Source organism: Hippocampus bargibanti, linkage group LG04 (genome assembly GCF_051943395.1).
Source record: "Hippocampus bargibanti isolate YZ-2025 linkage group LG04, ASM5194339v1, whole genome shotgun sequence".
Taxonomy (NCBI): domain Eukaryota; kingdom Metazoa; phylum Chordata; class Actinopteri; order Syngnathiformes; family Syngnathidae; genus Hippocampus; species Hippocampus bargibanti.
The window spans coordinates 13,820,052-13,846,435 of record NC_142737.1 but is presented as its reverse complement, the minus strand read 5'-3'; the positions used below and the strand labels follow the sequence as shown (position 1 = coordinate 13,846,435).

General features: G+C 41.7%; 2 protein-coding genes across 2 annotated transcripts in view; one reads left to right on the top strand and one right to left on the bottom strand.

Moving 5' to 3' along the window:
* The first annotated feature begins 664 nt into the window (after positions 1 to 664).
* frmd3 (FERM domain containing 3) overlaps positions 665 to 26,384 on the top strand; it is a 144,673-nt gene continuing 118,953 nt past the window's right edge. Inside the window, exon 1 of the mRNA XM_088994162.1 lies at positions 665 to 947. Coding sequence (XP_088850288.1) covers positions 857 to 947 — 91 coding nt within the window. The 5' untranslated portion in view covers positions 665 to 856. The remainder of the gene's footprint in view (positions 948 to 26,384) is intronic.
* rmi1 (RMI1, RecQ mediated genome instability 1, homolog (S. cerevisiae)) lies at positions 11,898 to 26,357 on the bottom strand. The gene is made up of 9 exons (XM_088994153.1): positions 26,305 to 26,357; positions 25,597 to 25,783; positions 23,166 to 23,276; positions 20,658 to 20,807; positions 20,515 to 20,585; positions 20,303 to 20,426; positions 19,107 to 19,200; positions 18,800 to 19,028; positions 11,898 to 13,990 (listed from the first exon to the last, which is right to left on the bottom strand). Exons 2-9 carry the CDS (start codon positions 25,750 to 25,752, stop codon positions 13,171 to 13,173), a joined length of 1,755 nt encoding a protein of 584 aa, XP_088850279.1. The 5' UTR covers positions 25,753 to 25,783; positions 26,305 to 26,357; the 3' UTR covers positions 11,898 to 13,170.

Below are 26,384 nucleotides of genomic sequence, written 5' to 3'. Positions count from 1 at the left end.
ACGATCATCCGGTGCCGATTCATTGTTTGTTTGCTGCTTGGTTGCAGCATGCATCGTGTACGTGTTTGTTTAACCTTGGCAGACTTTTACACTTGGTTTTCTTTTGCTACTTTGTATTTTTTCCATTCAGATGATTTTGATGTTTTACATTTTGTTACTGCTGACCTTTATTTTAATACAATTTGTCAAACAACCTCCTGCTCCCTCCTGCCTGCTTTTTGGGATCCGCACCCGCCATCACCACCTTGCAAACCGTGACATATATATATATATATATATATATATATATATATATATATATATATATATATATATTTCATTTATAAGCGCCTTTCAAAACTCTCAAGGACACTTTACAGTCACAGGATATTTTTTCTGTGGGTGAGCAGCGGCAGCCACTCGCGCCAGCGTTCACTCAACCCGGAAATAACTCAAATAGAGAAAGCTAGCTGGCTAACAGAAATAATAACAATAATACATTTGATTTATAAATTATGTGTGTGTGTGTGTGTGTGTGTGTGTGTGTGTGTGTGTGTGTATATATATATTATATATATACATATATGTAACGGAGTTGTGCACTTAGATTATTAAATTATGAAGGAAGTGACGCAACGGCGCACAGTGTGGCACCATGTCCCGCCCATAGTTTCCAGAACAATCTGGAGGAGATTAATGGTGAGTCGCAATTTTCTGTTGGTCTCGATTAACGCACATTTTCATGACAATATCTTATTTTGTTTCCCCTTTTATACTGTCTAGTGTTATCTAATTAGTTCCCTTATTCATTTCGAGTACAGATTACTTTTTGTGTCATTATTTACTTCACGTTTTGTCGAGTGGAACTTTGAAGCACATGTGCTTCATAGTGCTTTTCTATTGCGCAGTTAATCACAAGACGAAACCCATGCGACTTCACCCATCCCTTCTGCCATACTGTGTTGCAGGTAATAATTGCTTCATTTCGTTTTTATTGTACAATATTTAGTGTCGTGTTTCATTTGCCCGTGAATGTTCGTGGCGTGTTGAACTGTGCGCGCTTACAAGCGCACCGCGTGTTCTGCCGAGTCTCCGTGTATGATGCGTTCATGGACACCATGTAAATAACCACGAATTTGTGTTGTATTGTCTTTTTCTGTAAATAACCACTATACGATCACACGTTGTTCATTCTGTTTTGTTATCTACAATGTTTTGCATATTGAGAACAATCTGGAGGAGATTAATGTTAATCACAAGACGAAACCCATGCGACTTCACCCATCCCTTCTGCCATACCGTGTTGCAGAAATAAAAGAAATAAAGACACATCCACGCGTCTGGTCTCATTAAGACGGCAGCATCGTGGAGATGAAGACAGTCACTGTTGTGACACCCATCACTATATATATATATATATATATATATATAATATTTTTTTGTGTGTGTTTGTGTGTGTGTGTGTCTGTTTACATGATCCAATGTGAGTGGTGAAATGGAATCGGTGATAGCTGAGACAGTTTTCTTGCTAAAGTGTCTCGTATTGCTAAAATGGGTAAATCTCCATGGTTACTTACGCCACAGAATGCAGGTGGAGGACCCTTGAAGGTGCATTAGGATCTTCTCTATAGACATCTCGCATTAGCTATCTTTGTTCCGGCCATGACCACTAAGAGCCTTGCTCAAGAAGCATGCGCAGGTCATCGTAGGCTGCGAGGAAGACGTGCGCTCACAAAGTGAGGTCATGGCCCTGATCGACATCTAATACAGTGATACCTCAGCTCATGAACATAATTGGTTCCCAGAAAGTGTGTGTAAAGCGAAAAGTTCATCTTCCAAACATTTTTTTTCCCATAGAATCCATTAAAATGAGAATAATCTGTTCCCAGGTCCTCATAAAACATAATTTTCTACTAAATAAGCCTTAAAACTACACAAAAATATACCTTATTTTATCGATAATAAATGTGCTATTGTATTGTAATTAAAGAAAAGTTGTTTTATTTACCTTTGTGATGGTAGTTGTCAATGGATGACGAACTTCCAGGTTGCCTCTTGAGGATATCCAAGTGAAGTTGCCGTGTTTTCTCGGCAATAATACTCACACTCACTCACACTGTCCCCTGTTAGCTGATTGTCATTAATCCAAATAAACAGATGTTTTTCAACCTCTTCTATTGCCTGAGACCGTAGCTTGGACAACACAGAAACACCCTTAATCGCTTCCTTGATCTTAAGGGTGGTAGCAAATTTAGATTTAGCGTATTGGTACCAGGACGCTAAGTCACACAAACACACACCTCGTTCGTGTTTTTCAATGATCTCCTTCTTCTGCTTGACCGTAATTTTCTTTAGTGTCTTCTTCGGCTTAACACTAGCCTGTGGTGGGGTCTTTTTTGTTCCCATAATAGCAAAAGTACACTCGATATCAAACCACGTCAACACTCAATGAAAGGGGGTGACGAAAACTAGTACGCCAGCCACCGTGGCGCTGTTTGACCGTGTCGTTTGGTGTTCTTCCGCCGAAAACTAGTTCGTCAACCGAGACTATGCTTGCAAATTTAATGTTCATGAGGCGAAACGTTCGTGAGCTGAAACGTTCGTCATCAGATGTATCAATGGACAGGTAATTGCACTGCTCATTGTCAGCGAGATACCATTGTGCCATAGTCCCAATATTCCCCAAAACATCCTTTCTGAAATAATTATCAAAATACTGGACAAGGGAAATCTCCTAAGAATAAAGTCATTTTGAGATTCAAGCATAGTTTGTATCTCGTATCCCTGGGTCTTGTCCGCAAGTGAGGGGAGAATGAAGTGGAAGATTGACAGGTGGATTTGTGCAGCATCCGCAGTGATGTGAATTCCGTATCGGTTGGTCATGGTGAAGAAGAAACTGAGTTGAACCGGATTAACTCCTTTTTAGGTTGACATGACTCATCTCTTTTGAGCTAATTTTGGAATAAATTTAAACTTGACAGTGCAACCCAGCCGTAGGGTACAAATTCTCGGACTCCCTATAATGTCCACTAACGTAGCTCTCTTTCACTATCCCAAAAAATGTTGATTTGGTGCTATCTTGTGACATCTCGGAGCCTTACAGAAAAAAAACTCGAAGTCTATCATAAAGTATATATCGTGAGTTAATCAAGTTGGGATGGGTTTTGTTAAAACACGTCTGTGTAAGCTCTCAGTGGTACATGAATGGTCAATCGATGAAAAGGTTTCTTCAGCGGTCATCTTTACTTCTCTGAAGATTCGATACAAAATATAGCACTGGAGCAATTTTTACGACCAAATTCACCTTACGAACGACCGCTCAACGTATCTTGTTTGTAAGGTGGGGAGAGTCTGTATTCTCTATCACAATCCAAGCAAAGAATAATGCACAGCTCAGATGTAAAATACACCATCAGATGTTTACAAGAACCATATTCAGCCCCCATAAGATGACAAAAGTAGATGAGTGCGGAAGGAGAGACGTGAGAGTGAAGTGCAAATGATCATTGTGGTTATCACTTTTAAAAAAAAGAATGATACAACTTCCGTTTTTTTTCTGAACAGCAGGAAGAACGTGTAAGACAACAAATACGTACCACTTCAATGCGGGTCTATTGTGTTGCAGTTACATGAACATATTTTTAGGTTGCACAAACCCCCAATTTAAAACGATTATCTCCCATTGTATCAAACCGTATACCTTCAAAACTACCTGCATGTGACAACCAAAATGCCTTCTCTTCTCTGAGTATAAAAACCCTCATTGTCCAGATGGCATGTATGCATGACCTTTTCTTTTGTATCTGGGATCATTAGGCGGAAGACATAATGTCATACACACACACACACACACACACACACACACACACACACACACACACACACACACACACACACACACACACACACACACACACACACACACACGCACGTGCGCACATACACAAAAACAGGTGAGACCGGCACAGGATGCTACAAATATGACAATAGAGCAGCTTTCAAATGTGACCAGAGAGATCAACTGCAGTCATCTCCTGGATGAATAAAACATGACAGTGACAATAAATCACATTTTGTTCATGCGTTTACACTCGACTCAGCTTTGAAATGATAGTCGCGTCAATAAATACTGCTCGCATTGCAAAATTTATTGTTGTCAATCTACATGTTGTCACAGGATGAATAGACAAATATAGAGTTTTATGATAATCTTCTCCAAATTGTTGACTGATCGAGAATTGACTTGGTTATTCTACATCTTGGTCTTATACTGTTGAAGTAAGTGTTCTTGTAGGATAAAAATAAACTGTTCGGGCTCATCTAATTTCTTTCATTACAATTTCCTAGGTCAACGTTGTCAAATTCTGGTCCTCGGTGGAGTATCCAGCAGGTTTTAGACATTTCCCTTCCACAACACACCTGACCTTACTTCAGAAATCTTCTCTTTGTTAGCAGCTAGCAAGCTAACCTATTTTAAAAAATGTTGATGTACGGAACAAGTTTGCCTGGACACAATTTAGATTAGATTAGAGTATCGAATGATACACCATTACACCATTAAATTAGTGATCGGCATATAGATTCGATCCAGTAATTCACAATGTGGTAATTACTCATTTCATGGAAACAATGAAGTTAGCTTCATGTGACTGGTCTAATTTGGATCTTTCCCTCCATTTTGATCTTTCATTTTCCGAGATAACAAAATCAAACGACTGGTTCCAATGTTTCAATGTAATACTGTCATCGTAGCAACCCAGTCCCCGTCGAGCATTACATTTCACTGAAATGAATATTCCTATCCCAAATTTTGAAAAGCGAGGGGCGTGGACTGTTGCGGTTAACTCATTCACTGCCGGATGATGTGCAAAAAATGTCCACTCGAGTGCCAGGGTTTTTGTCATTTTCACTAAAATTGCAGGACTCACAGAATATTGAGTTTTAGAACTACATAAACATTCAATTCAGCGTAAGAAGCCTTAGACTCTCTTCTTTTATCAGAAAAAGAGTTAATTCCCAAGTTATATGGGTTTGGAGTCATCTGAGTTTGAAATGGGGGCGGCTGTACAAAATACAATACAATACAATACAAACAGCTGAAGGAGTAACAAAGCGCGAACATGGAGAAAAGGCAAATCCTGCCCCTTGTGGAAGGGAAAAACATTGCCAGAGGTCTGACCAGCGCTTTACCAACAAGAAAAATCAAAAGCCAAACAAATTCGGGAATGGTGCTCCACGTCACACTGAATTCCTGAATAAATTTGGAAATGGCAGCATATGAGTTAAAGACCTGAGATGAGCCCAATCTGTTTTTTTTAATGAGTATAACAGAAATCGTCAATGTTTTTGAAGTGCTAAATTTAGCAAAGTCTTTAGCACTTAACCATGCCGGAATATCTTGTGTATTAAAGACTCATACAGCGTGAGTATAAGAATGACGTCCAGATGCCCTTGAAACTTACTTTCATTTCACTTTTTGTCCACCTTCTGATTTCTTTTCTTGTGCTTAATAATAATAAGTGAGGGCAAGAAACAAGAGGTGGTGATGTTGGAGAGGTGTAAGAAAGAAAAGCACTCTGCACAGCTTGTCAAATTACCTCTCTAATGACCAGCTTGTCAGGTAGCCTCGTCTCTGCGGAAGAGAGCGCGGAAAAAAAAGTACAAGTGGGGGAGCAAGCCATTCTCTTCCTTGTCATAAAAATCACTCAATGGTCTCGTTACATGTGCTCCCTTGCGCTGGTCTCTTTCAATGACTGTTTGACTGTTCCGGCGTGCTGGTATTCAAATGGTAGTAATGACTTGGCCGTATATGAGCACGCCGCGGCGGGAGCGGCCCGTTGCATTGTGGCCTTGTCAATCGCTTGTCGGCATTCTTTCAAAGTTGCCCTGTGGCGTCATAATGGGCTATTCCATTAAGCCTTGTTAATCATTACTCACCTGAGCCTTTTCTGAAAGGTCACAGACAGGATTAATTGTCTATCCTTAATTGTTTGAAGAAAAAAAAACATTTTTACAAATCCTTATGGCTTTTATACAAGTAGCATGCTGACAAGAAAGAAAAATAGTGAAAATTAATACATTAATTGCGGATTTTTTTTTCCGATGCAACTATTCCCAAAAGTACTGACTGAACTCCACTGTGTGATATTTATAGAGCACTTTAAAACAACCGTCTCTGCATAAAAAGTGTTGAACATGGAAGACATTTTCATGTAATAATTACAATAAAAATAAATGAAGAACATAAAACCAATAAAAACCCAAAACAAACCTTTGCCGAGTTAGATGCCAAAGAATAAATTTGTGTTTTAAGATGACTTTTAAAGAAGGGCAGAAAGGTAAGTTGCCTAAAGTATTGCAGTAAGTTGCCTAATGTATTCCTCTCTCTCTCTCTCTCTCTCTCTCTCTCTCTCTCTCTCTCTCTCTCTCTCTCTCTCTCTCTCTCTCTCTCTCTCTCTCTCTATCTCCATTCATCCTTCCATTTGTAATCTGTTTATCCTCACAAGGGTTACAGGCGTGCTGGAGTCTACGCCAGCTGTCTTGGGGCAGTAGACAGTGTCACCCTGAACTAATTGCAAGGAAATGGCAGTGCACACATCGACGAAGTACCATCCACATCCACACTCACACCTCGGGACAATTAAGAGTGTTCCATTAACGTACCGCGCATGATTTTGAAATGTGGAAAGAAACCGGAGCATGTGAAGAAAAGCCACACTGCCACAGGGAGAACATAGAACTCTATACACAAAGGCAGAGATGAAATAGAAACGTTTTTGTGACACTTCAAATGGATTTGAATGAAATTGTAAGTTTTATTTTACCATTACTGGATATTCTGTCCCCCAAAAAATAACTTTGGCCTCTATATTTCTATGTTGCAATCTATAGCCTGTAAGTTGAATAGCATTGTTGAATCTTTTGGAAGGAAGATGAAAAACAGAGTAGCGCTACTATTGAAAACTTAAAAAAACAAACTCCATTAAGAGCTAAAAAGGGTCCTTACATCATTCCTTTTTTCAAAGCACCCTCACATACACAAATAATCTCCTCCATCCAGATGAGACAAACAAAATGGCAAACTTTCATATACTTTCAGTTCAATTTCCTCAACGCACCCCCTCTTCCTTTTTAATGACTCACATCCTCAAGCCTCTATCACATTTGGATGCAGGCCTCCTAAAAGAGAGCTTGAGCCATCAGAAAGGATTTTTCATTACTAAATGTAATAGGGCAAAGAAAATTACAGCTGCTCGAGCAGAGAGTTTTTTTTTCTTTCGCCCAGGATTGTTCCTGTGCTTTTTACCTTGATGATGGAAGCAGTACAGTGCAGCTGCATTGGGGCCATTAGGAGAAATTAGCACAGTACTCTCTTCCCATATGTGCTCCATTCCCTCCACTCCCCCCCACCCCCTTCAAGCTTCTCTCTCGATGCTATTTGCAATCGGAAAAAGATTCATTGTAAAAAAGGGAACGAGCGTGGATTTTATCTCCGGCTCGACACACGAGTGGGCAGCCGACATAAATAATATAGCAAATGGAAAGCTATTAGGGACAGACGAGCGCTTCCGTCGATGCGTCTCCTGAAATATGTGGCACAGTAGTATACGTTTGGAAGGAAAGTGACCATTAGTTACATTGTTCAATGAGGTCTCGCCATTTTATAATATTTAGGCATGACTGAGCAGTTGGCTATGACTCTTTTTAACATGTGGTGTAAAGGTAAACGCATAAACTTGGAAATATATGAAGACATTGCCCACAATTGTGATTATACTAAGTGAAATGGTTAATACATTCCGACATAATGTCAGTTAAAATTGGCATTTTAGTGTCTGTGACCAACTGATGAAAAGACAATCTCACTTTTTTTACATGATGTTTATATTAACTACAGTACTGTACAGTGATACCTCGGTTTACGAACCCTTGGCTTACAAACTTTTCAGTTTACAAACGTTACATTTATGAAAATTTTACCTTGGCATACGAACTATTTTTCGGGATACACACGGAGCTGCCACCATGTGTCGTTCGCGAACGAGCCCGTTCTCCAAACAAGAAAATGGTGGCCGACTGTTTTGTCCTCTATTCCCCACCCTTAGTCTTCAGTTAAAGCCAGGTGATTTGTCAAGAATGCAGCAGTGAGGGGGTGGGGGTTACAGACAGAGAGTGAGGCCGTTCTCCCAAAAACAAAGTGGCGTCTTCGGTTAAAGCCCCATGATTGGTCAAGGACGCAGCAGTGGGCGTGGGGTTAAACATTAAAGAGACAGGCAGACGATAGAGACAGAGTGAGAAAACACCCACACACACACGAAAGGGAGACGACAGAGCTTGAAACAAAACAACAAAAGTGAAAAAAAGTGAAATGGTGAGAAAATGGATAGAAAACAGTGACATTTGGACTCATTTCAACTTTGATAGTTCAAAGGCAGAGTGTAGACTGGATGGTTAAAATATCCCATGTTGGGGTAATTCGCTATAGGAACATCTTTAGACATCTTTTTGCATTGTTTGTTTGCTTCCTGATACGTCATCCTGCCTGCCTTTACATGATACCCCACGATGCCCCTGTTGTCTACAAGATTAAACTAATTTATTCTGTTCAACACCTGGCTTCCTGCTGATTTAACCATCCTCTGCTATCAACACCCTGAGAAGCCATGAACCAGGAACGAACGATCACTATTAACCCATTATCCCATCAATCAGGCTCCACAAATAACCCGCACAAGTCATCTGTACACTTGATGCAAAACGCTATCAACCCAGCTAAACAGAACACAATTGATGAGGAACTAGATAAAATTATCACAGAGAAAGCACCTACAAGGGATCGTTCCTCAAGATGGTGAAAGAAGAAGGTTACGTTCCTCATCAAGTGTTTAATGCTGAGGAAACCGGACACTCCATTCCATCAAGCCACCAACGACCATCACAAAGGTAAATAAAACTTTATTATATAGTACAGTTTATTTCTTTAATTATAATACCATAGCACATTTATTATACGTAAAATAAAGTGTATTTTGTGTAGTTTAAGGCGTAGAAAATTAGAAAGTAGAAAATTATGTTTTATGGGTACCTGGGAACGGATTATTCTCATTTTAATGATTTCCTATGGGGAATTATTTTTTGGGATACACACTTGTCGCCTTACACACTCTGTCTGGGAACCAATTAAGTTCGTAAACCAAGGTATCACTGGTCTGTATTCTGTTCCGGAGGAACGTGTTAGGTTCCTAAAACCTTTTTTAGCTAAATACAGGCAGTTAAATTTAAAACATTTCTGAAAGGTCTGTAATGTATTCTAAATTCAACATACCACAGAGAATGTCTGTCAATTTAAATGAAAAAAACCTGTAAATACAATATCAATATAAATATGAAATAAGGCTTCAACATCATGAAAATAATGCTGTTCTCTCAACCGAATGTGATGAAACCTCGCCCCGCGTTACTGTCAAATGTCAATCAATTTTCCGTGCTTTCATGCCACAATGAGGCACTCTAATGCAACCTGAGCCCTTTTCTGGCTCCCCTCATTGAAGTGCACAGAGAGTCACAGGTGACAACGATGCGCTCAAAAGTGACCACACCAATCTTCCGCTTCACACATTGGCTGCCAGATGACTTGTGGGTAAAAACTGCATATGTTTTAGGCTGTTCATTTTTAGGACTCTTTTGGAGGAGTTTTGTAAGCGCCACCTGGACAAAGACAAAACAACACCATACACATCACAGACACCCCCCTCTCACTCGTTTCTTTGGCAAACTGATACAATGCCTCCTCTGTTGACAGCCCCCGCCCCCTGTGTCCCCCTCAGGCCCCAGCCCTCCAGCCTATCCAGACTCATTAGCACGAAACAGACTATCAAGATGCACGGTCGGGTCTGTATTTAGATGCTCAACCTGATTAGCCCCTAATGAAGGAAGATGAGCGACATGAATGGAAGTGCACACAGCAGTACAGCACAGTACACCCCATGTACAGTGTACATATATTGAATATGCACTTCATTAGATATGCATGTCCAATGTAAATGAGATCCAATGTTTCCATTATTGGCTGGCAAAATATTGGAAACATCACTCAATGCAGAACCCAAATATGTAATAATGATAATAAGGTGATCAATGAATACCCTTTACTCTGACGATCAAACCACACACTTTTCAGATTTTTTACCTGATTTTTAATTTAAAGGACAACCAACACCATTTTTTTGTTTCCTAACTGACATCAGAAAAACGTTTTATAGCATCTAAAATACCCAAAAGACGCAGGCTGATATTTTTAGTCAAATGCAAAACACCAATAAAAATGAGTTAGTGTCCCAAAACTATTGAATATTCAGTGCGAGTCTTAAAACGTAAAATATAGCTATATGCGGTGGAATCTTTGTAAAATATGCTCATTAGAAGTCATTTGAAGTGATTTTACAAATTATGGCCACGACATTTCCGGAGGCGTCGGTTGTCCTTTAATTGTAATATTAAACTTTGGTTGTACAATTTGAATCCCCCCAGCAATGTCTATTTATCATAAGATGCCAACTTTAAAAAAAAATATTTTTTAGACTGGCTGTAACAGCATTCCGTTTATAATAGTAATCTATTCTCGTTAAGAGAGCAGCAACATTGTTGTCTTTTCCCACCTTATATTTTCATTTCATTCTCATAACATTTCGATATTTATTTTTAAGATGATTTTTTTTCTCCAAATTTTTACACAATTACGTTTCAAAAAAAAATCACAGAATAATGGTGAGATCTTCCCATCTTATTGAAATGTACATTGTTCTCAAAATTGCACAATTTGTCTTGACTATTTTGACTTTTTATAATGTACCTTCCATTTTTATCTGTAAAGTGCACTGGAAACAGACGGTGTTGATCATTACATTTTGCATCTACGTTTAAATGCCATTCTCAAGAAAATACAATTCTTGCCATGTTTAATATGCTGTGCACATACTGGGATTTTTCTTTGAGCAAAATGGCAAACACAGGGAAGTACTGTACTTTGTTATAAAAAACGATAAGCCTACCGCAAAATTATTTTCTTGACAATTAGTTCTGTGTGCCTTGACGCAGGTATTGGATGGCTCTTGCTGGATTGTACACGAATACCCAAGGGATGTGTTGTACCTACAATGTTTGTTTATTTTTTTTAACTTGGGGGGGGGGGGGGTGGCACGTCAGCAGAGCAAAGCTTTACTTTGAATTTAATAATAATACATTTTATTTCTAAGCGCCTTTCAAAACTCTGAAGGAAACTTTACTTTTTGGCCTGCGGGTGAGCAGTGTCAGCCATTCGCGCCAGCGTTCACTCAACCCGGAAGTAACACAAACTCACGCCACTAATGTGAGTGTGTATATAGATGGACAATACAATACAATACATCCAAATTTATACTGCACTTTCACAACAGCTGCAGCTGTTACAAAGCGCTTCACAAAATAGTGAACACAAAGCAAAATAATCAAGACAAGAGGAACATAAAAACATAGACAGTCATGCAATCTTAACAACTTTCCCCATGCTTTGTTCAGCGGAAAGGTCGGTGCTGTTGGACAGTCTGCGGCTGGATAGATGCATGGCTTGAGGAACCCACAATGAGAAGAAAGGAGCGTCCGCGCAGAGCGCCGATGTGGAACTGTCGCGGCTTGTAATTGAAGCGGATTGATGAGGGACAGGAGATGTGAGATAATCTCTTTTCGTCAATGGATGCTACAGTTGCGTGTTTTCTTTCAACAGCTAGCTTGTAGTAGACATGCACATTCAACCATGAAGTCCCTGATCCACTGCTGAAAAGGACGCTTTGATCCTCTCCTCTTTCATCTAGAACTGCTTCATGTCAGAAAGATGGTACAGCAAGTGCTGGAGAATGAATGACTCTCTGTGTCATGTTATTTACTATTTAGTTTTTTGACTTCAAGTGGCTGCCTTTCCAGCAGCTCCTGTATTTTGTTTTCTACTTCTTTCTTTCATCTTCCCCTAATAACTTTGCTGCTGTATAATGTAAATTTCTCCACTGCGAAACGAAATAAGGTACATCCAATCAATGAATGAATGTAGTCTATGATGTTTGAGTACAAGACAAACACTTTATTATAGGAATTTATTATATGAGGAGCGGTTATCAGTTTTTGGATAAGCAACAGTTCCTGTGTGATGGCCTACAAGAAACAAATTAATATGTGTACATGTCTTCTTGTGCCGGTCCCAAGCCCGGAAAAATACAGAGGGTTGTGTCAGGAAGGGCATCCGACGTAAAAGCTTGACCAAAACAAACATGCGGATGAAACCTCTAAAGATGGAGGACACTGATTTGCTGGGGCGACCCCTTGAAGGGAAAAGCCGAAAGGAAAAGAAGAATACAAATTATTAAAATGTTTTCTACACCCTTTCATTCTCGAGCATTTGCTCTATGAGGTGCATGTTCCAAACGGCAGCATTTATTCAAGCTTTGAATTTTTTCTTTTATCTTGAGGGCTCATTGGAAGTTTATTAGATAAAAAGTGACATTTATCAGCAGCCACCTTTCAAACAAATGTGTACAGCCAATATTAACAAATTGTCAACAACAGTTTGTGATGCACATAAAAATTCATTAGAATAAAAAACAGAGGACCTCTGTAATGACGAAAAATAATCAAACATCATGACTTTTCCCTCATTTTTCTTTCTTCATATTTGCTCCCCACAGCGACTTTATTGAGGACCCGTGCTGCCCTTGGATATTCAATTATTTCACCGGCGAGACATAATGGATGTAAATGAATGAATGCAAAGCTGGCAATTCATTACAGCAATTTACATATCAACTCGGGTCCTCTGCAGCACTCTTCTTATTACAGATCAAAAATACTCCTTATCACTCAGCATTTACTGGAAATTTTAATGCAGATGGTATAATGAGAGATCGCATGGAAGAAATAACTCAGTGAGCAAATGAATAGCATGCCCTTCAAATGACAGCATGCTATAGTGGTGGGCAGCAGATGGGATGCATTGCGACATGGATTCACACATTGTCTCGTCTCCAGATTGGAAGCAGAAGGGCGGCGTGATCGCAATCATTTCCCAAATAGGGAAAAAAAAGAAAAACACAGCACCTAAGTCTCATTAAAATAACTCTGCTCGTTGTAAATGTCCCTGCTTGTTATACCGCCCCGGTGCCATTCTCATTTCCTGACTCGCGCCCTCTGCTCCAGCTCACGGCAGACCCCCACGGTGACAGGCTCGGCTTGGGTCACTACAGCTCCCCTTTCCCCGCTGCCCACCTCCACAGTCATGAGGCAGCACATATCCACCAGCTCTTCCTGACATCGCCTCATGCCGGCATCCAGCTGGGACCTACGGGCCGGGTCGCGCCTCATCGTACCCTTCTCGGCTACCGTGAAGCCCAGCAGGCCGGTTAAGACTCGGTCGGATAGCTCGACGTCCAGGTAGCCGCTCCCGTCCGATACTGTGGCGCGGATTCGCCAGAGGCCGTTACTGCTACTTAGTTTGCCCAGGAGGGTGACAATGAAGGCTTTGATTGTGATGCAGGTGGGTAGGGACATTTTGTCTAGCAGACACAGGTAAGTAAATGGGGGTGTCGTTAGGGTGATTTCACCCGGTGGGTCCTTCGTTGCTGCTGCAGTGCATGATGGGCGACTAACATCATGAAGTACACGAGCTAATTTATTGCCATTTAACTGGCCGCACTCTGCAGTTTGTGGTAAAAAGTCAATCTCCTCCATGACGTCACCACCGCCCAGTTCGACGGGATGCTCATGTGGAGGAGCCATACCTTCCTGATGGACCGCGCCGTCCAAATCGTCCAAGGTGAGGTCTACAAGATCCTCGTCGGCAAAGTCGTCCACGTTGACATCATGCTCAGACGGGCCTTGCCGGGAAGGCAAAGGCTCAACGAGGTCGGACTCCTCTTGCTCGTTACCACGGCGACCGCTTGGAAATGAACTGACTGCGGTCAAATTGGAGTTGATTGAAGCTTCATTTCTAAGGGATAAGGTCATAAATTAACAACAACAAAAAAATCATCTAAATGAAATCACCCTATTTACATTTGACACTAACCAAATGACCACAATACAAAAGTAAATAAATGAAGTTGCAAGAAGCAAAGAATGACCCGAGGTGACAGTACATTTTACATGTCTAATATTCAAAATCATCATTTGATGTGATGTTCTACCCACATTAAGGGGTGTCGGTACTGTATAAAGCTTTTTGCCACTTCCAGTCACTCATCTGTCTAGGACGCCAGTTTCTTTTGGATGGATTCCCTGTTCAAATTAAGCCAAACGTGCAAAAATGTGTCCACTCCAGTGCCAGGGTTTTTGTCATTGTCACTTGAACCACAGAATATTAAGTTTTAGGACTATATAAACATTCAATGCAGCGTAAGAAACCTTAGACTCTCTTCTTTGATCTGAAAAAAAGAGTTAATTCCCAAGTTATATGGATCGGGACTTATCTGATCTTGAAATGAGGGCGGCTCTCCAAAATACAATGCAATACGTACATATTGGTTTATATAGCATGGAAAAAGGGAAATGCTGCCCCTCGTGGAAAAGAAAAAACATTGCCAGAGGCCATGGCCAGCACTTTATTGGCACCCAAGCATGAAAACACAAAACCTGAACTAATTTGGTAATGGCGCTCTATGGCATACAGTATTTTCAATTCCCGAATGATTTTGTGCATGGCAGTGAATGAGTTCATCAAGGTGTGAGGCCTGGAATTTGCTCCAAAATGGCTGTTTTCTTGCACCCTGTCAGTGGTAGGAGTCAGACGGGATCTACCCATGATAGACATAACAACCAAACTTCATATTAGTCGTTGAAACCTGCTTTAGGGGCTGAATTAAAAACATTAAAAATGTGGGTCCTATCCAAGAATTATTACCGTAGCAGATAAAAAGAGGAATGAAAATGTCTACTTGACATAATATGATAGTTTTGTTACAGCTTCAGTGTCAGAGATATGACAGTCAGACACCGTGGACAGACTCGGAACCAGAAAGATTGTCCCCACTGCCGGCAGGAGACACACTCATCAATGACATACGTCTGAATTCTGCGCCCCTCTGCCAAGCTATTTATTGAGAGTGTATGTAAATTAAAGTGATACATTAGTAAAACATAGTTTTCTTGATTAGCATACCACGCCTCTGGGCATTCTGAGGACCAACAGCTGCATACAACGGAGACATGGCTTTCGGCAATCACTCCGGACGCCCACGCAGAGTTGGAGGGCTTCCAACTCGTACGAGCGGACAGAAATGAAGGAAGCGGTAAGCAGAACGGAGGGGTGATTGCTGTATTTGTGAATGACAAATGGTGCAATCCTGGGCACATCACGGTGAAGGAAAAACTTTGCACTCGGGACATCGAGCTGCTAGCCGTTAGCCTTCGGCCGCATTACCTGCCACGGGAATTCTCACACGTCATAGCCGTGACGACGTACATTCCCCCTACGGCAAATGGCGGCGCTGCCTCCGATGCCCTCATATCTGTTGTAAACAAGCTGCAAACCCAGTCCCCCAACGCCTTGTTTATCATCTCAGGGGACTTCAATCACATTTCCCTGAAATTCTCCCTCCCAACATTCATACAGTATGTAACTTGTGCCACCAGAGACAATAACATATTGGACCTATTTTATTCAAACGCCAAGGATGCATACAAACCCTCCCCCCTCCCCCCTCTCGGAAGAGCAGACCACAATATGGTTTATCTCCAGCCTGTGTACAAACCCCTTGTCCAGAGGCAACCAGCTGTGACCCGCACGATCAAAAGATGGTCCACAGAAGCTGAAGAAGCTCTGCGGGACTGTTTTGATTCAACCAGGTGGGAGCTCTTTACTGAGATTCATGGGGAAGACATTGACTCACTCACCAACACCATCACAGACTACATTAACTTTTGTGAACAAAACACCGTACCCACCAGGACTGTGCGGTGTTTTGCCAACAACAAACCATGGATTAATCCCGACATAAAAGTCCTCCTGAAGGAGAAGAAAAGGGCTTTTGTGTCGGGCAACAGAGAGGAACTGAAGGCCGTGCAGATCCAACTGAGGAGGAAGATCAGAGAGGGGAAGAAGGCCTACAGGATGAAAATGGAGGAGCAGCTGCAAGCCAGCAATGTCGCTGGTGTCTGGAAGGGCCTGAAAAACATCTCAGGCCACAAAAGCCCAGTGACATTGAACGAAAAAGACAAGGACTGGGCAGATGAACTCAACCGCTTTTTCAATCGGTTTGACAAGACGCCAGCCGCCCCCGGCCCACCGTCAACTTCACCTGTAGCTGCACCTGCACCAACTCTCACTGTGGCCTTACCCTCCCTGCCCCCTCTCACGACCAGCTTTCCACAACCAACATCTGCCCTCCCAACCGTTGCCACACCCTCAGCCGCCACTCTGCCTCCTGGTTCCTGCCTGTCTGTCACAACTGCGCAGGTGAGGAACCAACTGAGGAGGATGAAGGTGAGGAAGGCAGCAGGTCCGGATGACATCAGTTCCCGACTCCTCAAGACCTGCTCCGACCAGCTGTGTGACATTGTCCAGCACTTGTTCAACCTGAGCCTGAAGCTGGGCAGAGTTCCACAGCTGTGGAAAACGTCATGCCTGGTCCCAGTGCCCAAGATTGCCAACCCCAAAGAGCTCAACAGCTACAGACCGGTGGCGCTGACGTCTCACCTGATGAAGACGCTGGAGAGACTCGTCCTCGCCCACCTGCGACCGCTGGCAAGCTCATCGCTGGACCCGCTGCAGTTTGCCTACCAGCCCAGCATCGGTGTGGAGGATGCCATCATCTACCTCCTCCATACGGCGTTGCTGCACCTGGAGAATGCTGGGAGCACGGTGAGGATCACATTCTTCGATTTCTCCAGTGCCTTCAACACCATCCAGCCCAGTCTACTGGGGGACAAGCTGCAGCATGCCGGAGTCGACCATCACCTCACATCCTGGATTACAGACTACCTCACAAACAGGCCACAGTACGTGAGGGTAAAGAACTGTGAGTCGGACAGGCTTCTCTGCAGCACCGGAGCGCCGCAGGGAACAGTCCTGGCTCCATTCCTCTTCACCCTCTACACCTCGGACTTCAACTACAACACCCCAACCTGCCACCTTCAGAAGTTCTCTGACGACTCAGCTATTGTCGGCCTCATTACAGAGGGAGACGATAGGGAGTACAGGGGACTGACAAAGGACTTTGTGGACTGGTGCCAGCAGAATCACCTCCAGATCAACACTGGCAAAACCAAGGAGCTGGTGGTGGATTTCTGCAGGAAACAATCGTCACCTGCACCATTGAACATCCAGGGTTCGGACATTGAGAGGGTGACCTCCTACAAGTACCTGGGTGTTACTCTCAACAATAAACTGGACTGGACAACAAACACGGATGCCCTAATCAAAAAGGGACAGAGTCGCCTCTTCCTCCTCAGGAAACTGAGGTCTTTTGGAGTTCAGGGGTCACTCCTAAAGACTTTCTATGACTCTGTGGTGGCATCAGCCATCCACTATGGCATTGTCTGCTGGTCAGGCAGCATCACCACCCGGGACAGGAAAAGACTGGAGCGCTTTGTCAAGCGGGCCAGTTCTGTCGTGGGCTGCTCGCTGGACTCTCTTGAGGAGGTGGGCAACAGACGGACGCTAGCTAAACTAAAAGCTATGACGGACAGCCCCTCCCACCCCCTCCTGCCCATCCTGACAGCTCTGGGTAGCTCCTTTAGCCAGAGACTATTACACCCGCGCTGCAAGAAGGAGAGGTACCGCCGCTCGTTCCTACCGACTGCTGTCAGGCTTCACAATTCCCAATGATCACATGTGGAAAAAAAAAAAAAAAAACTGGACACTTGTAAATATGGGTTGTTGCAATATATCTAAATGCATCTCTTGATTCTGCACTATGTACAGTCTTGTTTATAGAACGGTTTTTGCACATCTACATTTGCACAGTATACAGTTGACATTTTTATTTTGTTATGCTTAGAATATCTTGTTTTCTATCCTTTCACTCCTGGAATTTGCTCCAAAATGGCTGTTTTCCACCCCCAGACGGGATCTACCCATGATAGACATAACAACCCCATCCCTCTTCAATTGCTGCTGTGGACTGCAAATTTCCCCATTGCGGGACGAATAAAGGTATTCTGATTCTGATTCTGATTCTGATTCTGAATAAAACATAGATATTTTAATTGGTTGTCTTTTCCATGAACTGATAAGTTTGTAACCTGGCGCTTGTGCAGGATGTTCAAGCCGTAAATAACGTCGGTGATAAAGGAGTATCCCAAGCCCTAAATTCTGTGCAAGGCCGGACCTTCCAAATGGAGCCGACAGTTCACCCTCCCGTGCCTGTTTCGCTCAGATTTACCGTGGTCATCTGCGCTTTGACTGTGGGCTTATTGTTTAGTTGGTCAGCAAAGCACGGCACTTTTAAACATGATAAATTCTTGTTCTCCATCTTCTCCAGCTTCTCCAGCTGTTCTTAAAGCGCTATATAAATCAATATGTATTGTATTGTACTGTATTGTATCATCTGTTATTAGGATAATGATTAGGATGCAGTAGGATAGTTCCAATTTGCCAACAATCTCCAAAGTCGAACCAAATACTAATTTCCTTAGTTATGAAACATCCTTTGTTCTTATCTGAAGTGTGAAGCCTTTGATCCAAACCAGAGAAATAAATAGCGACTAACAATCTTAAATTACCAACGACACGTCAGTTACAACAGATCCGGGGAGTTTTTGGTGACTAAATGTCAAGATATCACACTGACAAACCACCCACCTGTTCGATGAGGCACTCAGGCTCCTGTTGGTGGAGCTTCTATGGGACCGAGTGGAAAACTCGCTGAGTGTCCTGTAGCCGCTGTCTTGAACCGGATTGACTGGTAGTCTTTCCACAAGCACCACCTCCTCCTCTTCCTCGTGCTGCTGCTCTGCCTCCTGGGCCTCCAGAACTGCCAGCAGCTCCTGGTCATCTAGCTCTAAGTCCTGGCCTCCCTGGGTTGTGGCATCTTAAGCAATTTTGGGTGTGTGAGTGACTTTGGAAGCACATACTCAAGTGAATAAAAGTTGTGATGGAAGGTCTCTACCTTGGTGTGATGGTGGAACTTCTCCACCGCCTTCCCCTTCCTGCTGCGGCTGCTGATCTTCGGGTAGTCCCAGGACCCGACATAGAACTCTTCCCTGTCAGTACAGTGCATGTACTGTATCATCTTTTTGTTGTTGTTCTGCATGTACCTGCTCTATATGCCTCAGTTTATTCAAAGAATCATAATCAACCCTCCCACCCCAGTGCTGTGAGTTTGCATTAAGTTATTCACTGCCATTGCCGAATTTATTAGAGAATTGAAAATATGACGGAAAAGATTTTCTTTCCCACGAGGGGGCAGCATTTGCCTGTTGTACAGCCGCCCCAATTTCAAGCTCAGATAACTCCCGGCCCATATAACTTAGGAATTAACTATTTTTTTCTGATGAAAGAAGAGAGTCTCAGGCTGCATTGAATGTTTATGTCTTCCAAAAACTCAATATTCTGTGGGTCCTGGAATTTGAGTGAAAATGACATAAACCCTGGCACTGAAGTGGACACATTTTTGCACATGTATGGCAGGGAATGAGTTAAGTCATTCACTAAATTTGTGAATGGCAGTAAATGAGTTCACTTATTCACTGCCACTCACAAATTTATTTGTGAATTGAAAATATGACGTAGAGCGCCATTCCCGAATTTGTTTGGGTTTTTTCTATCATGCTTGGGTGCCGATAAAGCGCATGCAATGGCCTGTGGCAATGCTTTTTCTTTTCCACAAGGGGCAGCCTTTCCCTTTTTCCATTGTTAGCACTTTGCTATAGTTTCAGCTGTTGTTAAAGCGCTATATAAACCAATATCTATGTATTGCATTGGATTTTGGACAGCTGCCCACACTTCAAGCTCATACAAGTCCAGACCCATATAATTTAGGAATTAACTCCTTTTTTCTGATGAAATAAGAGTGTAAGGTTTCTAATCTAATCGAATATTTACGTAGTCCTAAATTTCAATATTCTGTGGGTCCTGGAATTTGAGTGAAAATGACAAAAACCCTGGCACTGGAGTGGACACATTTCTGCACATCATCTGTCAGTGAATGAGTTAATAAAGTTGACGTTAACTGCTGATTGGTCAAACTCCAACTTGCATGTAGACTACTAACTAACATCTTAAGGTTAAAACACCACTTGCTCAATTTAATTCCATTCCTAAAAGACAGAATTACCTCCAAATTCCAAATTCGAGAAAACCAACCTGGTTGTTGCTTTCGACCAGGTCTTCTACTTCCCCGCCCAGGACCTTTATGTTGTCCCTTCCCAACAGAAGCATCCCAAGCCTGCAGATCATACGCCCTTGCAGCTGCAGCTTCACACCAGGCCTGGAGGTTGAAAATACAAACTGTCATTCATGTTTCTTTCTTTTTCTACGTGAGTTAGCATGTCAATAAATGTGTGCAGTGCTTTCACCTAAGAGCAGTGCTCAGTGCAGGTATCGGCTGATACTCCATGGCCTCCAAGCTCTGGACGCCATCTGTCACCTATGACAAAGTTGCCGATTATCATAATCAATTAATTTAAAAGCTCTACCAGATCATCAATGGTCTACTAACCTGCAGCAGGAGCATACGTGTGGGTTTGGCCTCCCAGGGCTTCTGAGTGTTCTGTGTGATGGCTGAAACGTTTTCATTGGCGCAGTCCGTGCCCCTCCATTGCTGCAGCTGAGCATACGCGGGCTGACTGATGTCCTGTAATGAGTCAACCTACAACAGAGAAAGAACGCTCCAGCATAGCACACTGTCTTTTTCATGCTGCTTTTAAGTTTGCCAGCTGAGTGATTCAATATTGGCCTCAAAAATACTTTGTAGTGATATCTGAAGCCCGTATCCCATTGAGGGAGAACATTTGCAAAGGTAGTAAATGCTGATTTCTCATCTGGGTTCGTTCAAGGTCTCAAACGTTTGCCAATGGTTTTAATGGTTTTCCTTGTTTTTGTCCTTTTTCCGGTCAAAATTTCCACGTGGCAAGAAAAGCAGTTGGGAACCACGGAAACTATTGGGGGACGTTTAGTGAACATTTTTCCAACATTTAACGAAACCTGATGAAAAATTGTTCAGTGGTACCCCTACTTATGAAGTACTTTCATTCAAACTTTTCAAGTTATAAAACGTCTCAACAGGAATATATTGCCTCTTGTTACAAAAGAAAATTCAAAATTCGAAAGGACACACCATGGACCAGTAATTGCAGCTCTGAGTTTCCATAAAGCAAAATACTCATAGCTACTCTGCCATGGGCTATTACCGAGCACGGATGGCACCCCATTTGACATGTGTGTGTGTGTGCGCGCGTGTGTGTGTGTGCGTGTGTGTGTGTGTGTGTGTGTGTGTGTGTGTGTGTGTGTGTGTGTGTGTGTGTGTGTGTGTGTGTGTGTGTGTGTGTGTGTTTTTCCATTTAACTTCACCACTTTTGGATTTTTTTTTCAAAATCGCTGAATTTTCACATTTACCGTTCAAATACTAAGTGGAGACGGTTAGGCAACAGCCGGCTGTGCCTCACCACGGATTGCGCAATCACTATATATATATATATATATATATATATATATATATACAGTAAAGTCTCGTTATATCGATATCGGTTATATCGATAGTACCGCTTATTACGATACTATTTTCATTTCCCTTGCACATTTCTAGTCTTTTTATGTATAATTAGTACCGTTTAGTACGATACCCGGTTATTACGATAATCCGGTTATTACGGTGCTCCTTTTCATCCCCCGCCGGCCATTTTTGTTGTTTATATCGATATATCCGTCGCGCCATTGGTCAACTTGGTCACGTGTCTTGTTACGTGAGCCGCCATCGGTCGCGCCATTGGTCGACTTGGTCACATGAGCCGCCATCGGTCGCGCTATTGGTCGACTTGGCCGTGTGACTTTGTCACGTGACACGCCATCGGTCGCGCCATTGGTCAACTTGGTCACGTGTCTTGGTTACGTGTCACGCCATCAGTCGCGCCATTGGTCGACTTGGTCAGGTGACTTGGTTACGTGCCCAGCTCCCGTGTAGCAGAGCCATTTTCATTTTCAGACGCTAGCTCGTGTGTAGCAGACGAGATTGAAGTGTTTGTGTTAAAAGGTAAAAATGGGAAGCAGAAGAAGATTGATGACTTTTTTAAATTGTATACATAATACAGTAAGATGTAAGTGTTGCAGTTTCCCTGTTGTGTTATGTACATGCCCACTGTACTGTATATGAATGCAATCGTTTTTTGCAACAATGTTTCTTGTTTTGTCTGCTGAAGCGCGATGGTTTTGAAAATTATTAACATTCCATACTGTGTATTAAAGGACAGCCGATGTCACTTTTTATTCAAATGCAAATAAAAATGACTTCACGCCAAGACGTCTTGCATTGCTTGTGAATCCAAACAATGGCTTCAGATTCGGATAATATGCTTTCTTGTTACACATCCAGTTATGACTATGTTTCAAATACACTGTAGTTCTGAAGATTAAAGCATACATGTTTACAATCATTAAAGAATTATATGTGCCATTTTGAGGCAACATTGGGGGAACATCTCTCACCCAAAAAAAAGGGAGCTAATGGCCAGCTCCGTTTCTTATATGGCGCTTGGCTGCCCTCTTTTGGCGGCTTTTGTTTAATGCAGTTCGGCGCAGGATCGGATATATCGATAGTCCCGGTTATATCGATATTTTTCGGACTCCCTTGAATATCGATATAACGAGACTTTACTGTATATCGATATTCTCGGGAGTCGGAAAAAATATCGATATAACCGGGACTATCGATATATCCGATCCTGCGGCATGTAAATTTTCTCCTTGCGTTCATAGAAATAGTATCGTAATAAGCAGTACTATCGATTTAACCGATATCGATCGATATAACGAGACTTTACTATATATATATATACACACATATATATACACACACACACATACACACACACACACACACACACACACACACACACACACACACACACACACACACACACACACAAAGCGCTTTACACAAGTCAACACAAAGCAAAATAATAAACACTACACACACACACTTCGATAATTCAGCGACTTTGATAGTTCGTACCTGTACACAAAAGGTACCGGTGAGCTGAGTTTTGTGGGCTCGAGCAAGTCCCTCGGGGAGAACTGGGTAGTCCAAGTCCTTCAGGTCAGTCAAGAGCCATTGGTCAAACGCCTAATGTGGATAGAATTAAAAATGGTGTTTTTCTTAGGTTGCAAACTCTTTGTACATACAGTATTTTGATTACAGTGATATTATTTCTGCTTCAAAAATTCATTTGTAAAATATGAGTACAAGCAGCTTTGCAGAGAACATGGATGTCTCAAAGAAACACAAAAGGTTGTGGTTTGCGGATTTTTTATTTTATGATGAACGATAGCCTCTGCATTTAGTACCTTCTTTAACCTTTACAGCAACGAAGAAAAGAAAATTGCTAATGTTGAATGTGTTCATCGAGTAAACGCTGGCGCGAATGGATGACGCTGCTCACCCGCACAAAAAAATTATGTGACTGTAAAGTGTCCTTGAGAGTTTTGAAAGGCGCTTATAAATGAAATGTATTATTATTATTATTATCATATTAGCAAAATTCTTGTTCCTATATGGTGGAGTGAAGCGGGGAATTTACCCCGATTATGATTTGGGTCATAATCAAGAATGACTAATATGAAAATATGTTTATTATTATTATATGTTTTTAACAGCTTATTTCAAATTGTATTTTCAAATTAAAAACCACGTTTTCCCTTGAAACAAATGTGGCAACTTAATAAAACAATGTAATTGACTGCTTTTCATAAATATATAAAATTAAAAATTAACACATTTTTGATTTGTGTGGCCCTCAGTTTCTCAAATGGCTCAGAAGAAAAATTAATTGTCCATACCCGACTTACAGTATGCATTTGTGCAACCTGCTGATTTGAAGGAGGTCTCGGGGGCAGGTGTCCCCAGTCATTTTTGCGCTACGGACTGGATTTATGTGAATATACAAAATTGATTTAGCCGTTGTGCAGCAAGACCGAGACACTACACACGCATACACACACGCACACACACAAAACCTGCCACTTCATCGGTGGACCATCGATGCTCCATCACATCAAAAGCCCATGAATGTTAGTGTATGTGAAAGATATGCGTGCAGCAGAGCTCAAGTAAAGTTACAAAGGACCTAATCTGGTTCTTGAAGTGATTCCACATGTTCATCTCACCCATCTACTGTGCCATTCCCCGGCTCTAAAAAATTAAACTGATTAAAATAATAATTTCAGAAAAATAATCAAAGTGATTGGTATTCTAATTCCCAATGTCACATCTGAATAGGGTGCAGTTTTAATATTTTCTCGTTGATTATTTTTTCCAGTGACTTTCGGCTCCCAACATATAGGAAATAAAAATGCATGTGTGTGTGTGTGTGTGTGGATACACACTCAACTTGAACAAAATAAGATTTTTTCAACCTCATTGAACAATAACTATGTCATAAATCAGGACATGAATAGAGAGAGGTCACGTCAACCCCCGTTGAGATCTTGAAAGATTGAGATTTTGCGGACTGGGGAGAAAAAATAGCAATAGCAGCAACGTGAGCCGAGGAGAATTCACAATATATTTGGAGAAGCATTAAATTTCTCTTCCATGACCTTAAGCTATATATATAGATAGATTTTATTATGTCAGCTATAAGAGTGATTGGTGATGAATATGTTGTGTGTAAGAATAAAAGCCACTATTTTCTGGCATTGAAAAGTTCTCTGTGTAATTAGATAAGGTGTCATTTTTCAATTGTTGTTTTTAGCTCATTTTTTATTGTTGTTTTGTTTTGGCCATGCCTTGGACATGTCAGGGAAATCCTGGTTCATCTTTCAGTCTTTTTCTTCCAGCAAAGCTGTTTCCAGAGTTTTTACTTCTCGTTACAAATATGATGCTAGTAAATAAAAGCCAAACAACAATTTTATATCAGCACATAGATTACTGTTGAGATTTGATTAACAATTTAGAGATTTTTGAATTGCTGTGTCTTAGATCAAGCCTTTTCGGAAGGTGACACTTTCAGAACAGGGACGAGCCCTCTATTTTCATGATATAATATATTGAGATGATTATTTCATATTTTGAGTCTTATTACTGTGTTGTGTAAGCCTTTAAGAAAATATAACTGCACGTAACACAGTTACTTTTTTGCAATATAATATCTGACTGAATATTTAACATTTGACATTATTTGAGCTTCATATCTTGTTCAAGCAATTCCTTATAGAAGGACATGATATCCAAAAAAATGTGTGCAGCGCCACACATTCAAATGATCAATGATGATTGACCTACTAAAGTGGGAACAACTCCAAATATTGAATAACGAATATTTAAAAAGCAAGAACGTGTTGATTTCATCACGTTTGGATCAGAAATGTCTGTTATTCATCAATCTGGCCACCATCGTTATATTTCGGGTGGCCCACAAAGTTAAATGACAAAATAATCTGCCTACCTGCTGGTTCATTTGCTGCTGCGACAGCCTGCCTACACCCCCTGCCTCTTCCTGTAGCCACTCGACACAGGCCTCCAGCCAAGTGAAAGGAACACGGACATGCCAGGAGGACTGCAACCAAGTTTGGGTCGCCTGGACGACAGCCTGAGGAGCCATCCTTTGTCTCTCTATTCACTGGCTGGCCAAGCTGTTTAAGAAATTATTATGATCTTAATACTTAGGTAATCAGTGTCAGGATACAAGTAACATTTATTTGACAAATAAGACCCAGACGTTACAATGTACGCATTGCAGTTCTGTCTTTCTTTAAACTTGAATGTTCTCAAGTACAGTACTTGCTCGAGTTTTGTGTGGGTACATACCAAAAAAATCATACATGGTCGAGTACCTTAACACTAAATTATCCATTGGTGTGAATGTACACATTTGCTTGTGTCAATGTGTCCTTCGATTGACTGACGAAACAGTTCAGACAAGCTTTAGCCCACCCTCGAGGGGTCCAGGAGGGCCAAGCGGTATAGAAAACACAGGGCTGCGTATAACACACACGCAAACGTGTTCAAAAGGCGCCAAAACTTCAAAACAAGACACCACATACGCATACACTTGTTATTTGGTATTATTAAAGCCATATGTGCAACGAACATAAAACAGATCGTGTCAGACGCTTTAACACGTTGGCCATACCTAAAAGGAAAACAAACATACCTCAAAACCATAACACGAAAACGACATAAACGCCGCTCAACACACAAACCAAACAACTTCCGGGAGAGGAGGTGCCAAAA